At 35.0% G+C, this 6,000-nt stretch overlaps 1 protein-coding gene across 2 annotated transcripts; it reads left to right on the forward strand.

Moving 5' to 3' along the window:
* Window positions 1–1,183: 1,183 nt before the first annotated feature.
* Window positions 1,184–4,811, forward strand: LOC107015099 (protein MIS12 homolog). 2 transcript variants are annotated; one of them, XM_027915756.1, is made up of 7 exons: window positions 1,184–1,470; window positions 1,578–1,635; window positions 1,869–1,988; window positions 3,010–3,105; window positions 3,191–3,329; window positions 4,240–4,371; window positions 4,456–4,811. In XM_027915756.1, the coding sequence occupies exons 1-7, from the start codon at window positions 1,349–1,351 to the stop codon at window positions 4,521–4,523; spliced, it is 735 nt and encodes a 244-aa protein (XP_027771557.1). In that variant the 5' UTR covers window positions 1,184–1,348; the 3' UTR covers window positions 4,524–4,811. The 2 variants fall into 2 exon arrangements, with proteins under 2 accessions (XP_027771557.1, XP_015070759.1); XM_015215273.2 differs by having other exon boundaries at window positions 1,186–1,470; window positions 4,234–4,371; window positions 4,456–4,784.
* The last annotated feature ends 1,189 nt before the right edge of the window (window positions 4,812–6,000 follow it).

Consider the following 6,000-nt stretch of genomic DNA (forward strand, 5'->3'; position numbering starts at 1 on the left):
GAAAATTACGCGGATAAGTAAATTTATACTATTTAATTACTCATCATAGCTATAGTTTGCTATAATTACCACTCGCGACTAACATTATACATTAATTACGTGGGCTGACTTCGAATTTGTATAATTAATCATGTTTGTATATGTATAATTCGTCAGGATATACAAATAAATATGTATAATATACAGTTTTTAACCTATATACATATACAATTCACCTCTCTTTCACTTTCTGCCCTCTCTCCCTCGCCTCTCTCAATCTCGCTTGCGTCTCTCCTCCCTCTCCCAATCTCGCTTGACATTTATACAAATGTATGTGTATAATATACATATACAATTCACCTCTCTCCCACTCTCTACCCTCTCTCGATCTCTCTTGCCTCTCTCCCAATCTCGATCGCCTCTCTCCTCCCTCTCCCATTCTCTCTTGCCATATATATAAATACATATGTATAATGTACAATAATCTAACCAATATACATATGCAATTCACCTTTCTCCCACTCTCTCCCCCCCCCTCCCCCTCCCCCTTTCACCTCTCTCCTCTCTCTTCCAGTCTCGCTCGTCTCTTTCCTCCATGTAACATGTAGCTATAAATTGTAATTATCAAACTATAGCTATGAATAGTAATTAATTATTTTTAAGTGGCTATATATGAAAGTTTTTTAAAAAATATTGCTGAACTTTAGAAAATAGGATAATTATTTATTCTTTTGGCACAATTTTCCTAAATAATTAATCAAGGGGAATTAATAAAGTTTGAATTATTAAAAATGGAGAAAAATCATGTTGTTTCTTTGTTTTTTATTACAAAAAAATGAGATACCGTTAACCAAGTGGAGCAACATATATGTCCCCGATTTGAGCCTTGATATAAACATTTTTTTTATAAAAAATACCTTTTCAAAATAATATTATACAAATTTTAATTTAATTGAATTTTAATATAAACATTGTGCGCTAAATAGAAAATATATATATATATATATATATATATATATATACACACTCCACTTTCCACGATGGGCTTCACATGAAAGGTAATTCCAAAAAGACAATAACAATATAACACAATTAGAAACCTAAATTATAACAATATAAATACAATTACTAAATTATATTAAGTTTGAAATATTTTTAAAACCAAAATATAGCTTAAATAGCCTGCCAATAAAGTTTTATTGCCCTATTTGGGATTATAATTATTGAATGGAGAAAAGAAAATGCCCAATCTCACCTGGCGTGAAACTGAAGAGGGGCATTGCAAAAGAACAAAAAGGCCTTGAAATCAGAAATTTGAAATTGCAGAAGCACCAAACCCTTGAGGAAATTGAAATTGGGAAGCTTGGTAATGGAAGGCAGCGAGAGCGAGAAGGTGTTCGATTCATTGAACCTAAATCCCCAACTCTTCATCAACGAGGCCCTCAACTGTGTAGACGATTTAGTTGACGATGCTTTCGATTTCTTCCATCAGTAAGTAGTTCCTTCTCCAGTCTTCATTTTCATGTATTTTTCGGTCGAATTGCTTACTTGTTTCAACTCTTGTGCCGTTTATTTTACCTTATGGTGCTCTGTTGTAGAGAGGCAGCAAAGCTTCTGAAGACCGAGGGCACAGATCGATCCGAAGATCTGAGAAAGGTTGGTGTTCACACTCTTTAACTCAAGTGCGTCCTTAGTGCATTACCCCTTCTGTCCCAATTTATGAATAATTTCGGAAGTCATTCAATTTTTTATAGCAAAATTTTGTTGTTAATTATTGTGATTTATAACACTAGTTTTCAAGTTTAGAAGTTTGACTCTTGATTGAGATAGAGTGAGTATTATATTGTTGAGCAGTTCAGGCCACTGACAGGAATAAAGTTCATTTGTAGGGTGTGACTAACATTAAGAACATTATCCAATTGGCTCTGGATAAGCGTTTGAGCATGTGGGAGAAGTACTCTTTGCACCATTGTTTTACAGTTCCACAAGGGTTCTCTTTGCCCAAAGCTGTACGTTCTCTATTATGGATAGTTTCCGATGTCTTTTTCTTTACCTCGTCTGTCATTTGTCTCATATTAGAGTGTGTAGTTTCATTTTCTGCATACTGGAAAACCAATCCGTCAATTAGTTAATTTTGAAATGTCCTTTTCTATATGCCATCCTTTGTTTTAAGACTTGCATATTTATAGTCTACATAGATTTACATCTAAAACAAGTTAAGCATCAAAACAATTTACCATTGGATCTTTAATATATCCATCAATTGTCATGCTGTGGAGCTGATTGCAATGGTAACTTTTTTCTTTTTTCATAATTCAATATACAAGAAACCAGTCTTTCATAATTACTATAATCCTTCAAGGAGATCAAGTAAATTTTGGAGTTGATCTGTTTAATTATTCTGTCAAATTTTGTTTCAATAGCACATCTCAAGTTCAGATATGGAGTCGGAGAACAAAAGAAAATTGTTCCTGTGAGATGATTGACCACTGGCTCTTTGCCGTTTCCTCTCCCTAGGAAATAGGAGAACCTGGTAAATCCAGATGATTAGAGTCTTTCTGTGATGCCATACAGATAGGGAACACTGTGATTCAGCTTGGTTCAATGTTGTAGCCAAATTTATAAGTAGGAAATAGTAAAAGGATAAAAAGTAAACGCAGAGAAGATTCATGCAAGTTGTTCATATGGACGTGGGTTGAAGAACGTGCTTCCCAGGGCACATTATTCTGAAGGTGCACAACCATCATCTACTGCAACCTGCAGTTGAATCCATATACAATTATTGGAAAGTGGAAGGAATATAAGTATCAAATTTCTATTGGTAATTTGTCTGGTTGGGACTAAATGGAGCTCTTTAGATGAGTAGAATGCCTGAATGGAATGATATCTCAATCTTGGTGACCATGCTTCATGCATTTTATATTCTTTACTTTGTTATTTGGTAAAAGTTGATTTGTTATTTGCTGATTGTTAGTAGACAGTAATTACTCATATCTGTGATTTAATATTACTTTTGGGAGGTTTATCTAGGACGGACCATCCAGTGCCTCTTCACTTGATACTAATTGTATTGAGAATCCGGAAATAGACTCAAAGTTGGATTTCTTAAGGAAAAAACTTTCTCAGGTAGGCAGTCCTCAGAAAATTAGTAGATGCTGCAATTCTTTATAAATTGATAATTTTATTCCTTTGCAATTTATGATCTATGCAGGTGGGAAAAGAGTCTGCTGAGCTTAAAAGAGAACTACAAGCACTGGAAAGGCAGTCCATGTTAAGTGGTCGCTCTGCTGCCTCTCTTACTGAAGCATTAGAGTTGTATCAGCAGCAGTCAGTGAATGAGAAGTTTGAAGGTAAATCTTTCGCTCAACTCTGGAAATGCTTCTTGACTTGAGAATCATGAAACATCGTTTTGGGAAACAGAGAAGCATAGTCTGGTTACCTTTCCTTAGATACAAGTCTTTACTACTGAAAACTGAAAACAACATTTATGTGGTATTTTATGACTAGATATCCCTATTTTATATTTTGTATCAGAACCTTCAGCAGCTGGGCGAACAAGAGATACATGTTACTGCAAATAATCCGGATTTTTATATGAACAATACCTGCCTTTGATATCGACTATAATCTATGCATTTTTTTTTTCTCTTTACTAATTAATATTGGGTACTGTTCTTCCTTTGTCAAGACCTTGAATGACTTGGTATTTGACCCCTTGTCATTAATCGCTTCCTTGCTCTTCCTAGGGAGGTCCAGCCAAGTATGTATGGTAAATTCAGTTTCTGCACTGAGTCATGTGTGTGATCAATTTTTATGGTTCTGCACCTTGACTTAGCTTTTATATCCTGGCAACAGAAAAACAGCAAAGAAGGAAAGAAGAAAGAAAAAGAGCAGAAATTAGCATGTCATCTTAGACTATATAGAAGATTGCCTTTGTGTATGGTGTGGTTGTAGCTTGTGAGAAAAATAGGAGTGGGAATTCTATGTGTGTTAATGAATAATGTGCTGATTATCTAACATCCCTTAAATTTGAGTGTAGAATCGACTTAATCTAGCCTCTGCTTCTAAACTTTTCCTACTTCAGCTCATTTTGTAACTTCTTTATGGAATTGAGCTGGTGATTACATTCCATATTGAGAATCCTTCATAGGGAATATCTCTTTGAAACTTTCCTTTTGCAAGGTTTTGTCTAAATGATATAATTCCGGTAAATTCATCGAAAATTGGTGCCATTAATTTGGCTGTTTCTTCCAGAATTAGTATGGACTGCATCAGATTTTCATACCAAATTAGAGACATTGACAGCCAAAATGATGGAAGATACTGACCACCCAAGAGCAAAGAGAAGTCGCGTTTCAAATGGTGAATTGTATAGAATGAATAACGATAAAGGTCAGCATTCTGGCCAACTCAATTTAGTTATCTGACAATGCACTTGACATATTTGCATGCTAAATGTTGCATTTCATCTTGTAGGCCTCCTGAGTGTGACAATGGAGGAACTTCAAGAACTTGTGGATGATATAAAGACTCTTCGCGACTAATCAGTGGCTTAATTCTCTAGTGCGGTAAAGAAGTGCTCGTGTAGATTCCTAGTTATGTAAGAAGTTTTTGATGTGATATATTTCTTCGTTTTGAAATGCCTAAAATGTGAGAGATAACAGTAAGCAGTTTACTATGACATGATTAATGATAAGTATGGAAAAACAAATAGCTAAAACCTCTTGATATTATGAGTGTCCGAACAGATGCAAATATTCCATATGTTTTCATAGATTATTAACCACCAAGATCATATGAACAACTACAATGAGGTAGCCGACTTTGCTTGTTCATGCGCATGTGATCTTCTGCAGTATTAATTGTTCCCTGTGCCTTTGCCTGTATTTCTGAGCTGCCTGTAAAGTAATTCAGGCCCTATTTCAGCAAGCAATTTTCTGTTGCACTATTATTCTACTGCTAAGCATATGAAGTTAATCCCTTTACTGTGATAATCATTAGAAAGAGGAAGATGGAATATGAGATTGTCTAACCTGGAGCATGTAATGGCTCCTGAAATTGTTAAGTAAATAACTCTGGCATCATTATTGAAGTCTAGTAAGTTACTATAGGCAAAGGGCACTGTCTATCATCGGGTTCATCTATCAAGAACAACCATGAGGCCATGACTAATATCATTCATGTATAGGTGACTAATTAGGTAGTAAAACTGAAGGCTCAGGGTCCTCCTTATGTTGGTTTGTGTACTAAGGCCATTATTGCCCTTGCATTTTTCTATCTTAAGGAGGAAGCATATCATTATATCATGTAAAGAGTAACGGTTCAGGAAGAAGGATAATAGATGAAAATAAACCTTAGAAAAATGCAATTAGCCCAAAGAGAGGAATAACTATTATTCCAAAGGATCTGTTTGACTATAAACCATCTCAAGCTTCCACCTGTTATTTTTCCTTTTCTTTGCTCTAATAAAAAGAGGGAGTGATGGTAGGGAAAGCTAAGTTCATAGGTTCTGGAGATGGTGGAAATTTGCAGAGAGAGATAAAATTAGGGGTATTAAAAATGAACCCAAACATGGTAACCCGCCCAGAATTTTAAGGGTCGGGTCAAGATAATTTGAATTGGGTTCAATCTCAACCCATTAAAGCTTAACCCATTTGAAGAGATTTCTCAATTGAACGCAATTCAATCTCCAATTTCAACCCATTTTAGAACTTTTTATTAAGATATGTTCCTATATTGAAAGTATGAATGATTATCGATTTAACATCTTTTATGATTTATCTATCTATTTGTTACTTTTTTAACAAAAAATTCTTAAGCGAAAATTCAAATTGTGATTATAAAGTTAAATATCAATATGTTAAGTTATTGAGATTAATCGGGTCAAATTGGGCGGTTCAAGACCCAAACCCGTCTTCTAACCCATTTGAGCCAAAGTAACTTGGGCGGGTCAAAACCCAACCCGATTTCTATTCAATCCATTGTAATATTTCCAATTTCAACTCAACCCCCCCCCCCCCC

The sequence above is a fragment of the Solanum pennellii genome, chromosome 3 (assembly GCF_001406875.1).
Source record: "Solanum pennellii chromosome 3, SPENNV200".
Taxonomy (NCBI): Eukaryota; Viridiplantae; Streptophyta; class Magnoliopsida; order Solanales; family Solanaceae; genus Solanum; species Solanum pennellii.

Bases quoted from the DNA above. Each gene is read 5' to 3' on its own strand.
- LOC107015099 (XM_015215273.2), top strand. From the start codon at position 1,349: ATGGAAGGCAGCGAGAGCGAGAAGGTGTTCGATTCATTGAACCTAAAT. The intron at 1,989-3,009 runs GTACGTTCTCTA...AGGTTTATCTAG, and splicing joins GGTTCTCTTTGCCCAAAGCT to GACGGACCATCCAGTGCCTC. The intron at 4,372-4,455 runs GTCAGCATTCTG...TTCATCTTGTAG, and splicing joins TAGAATGAATAACGATAAAG to GCCTCCTGAGTGTGACAATG.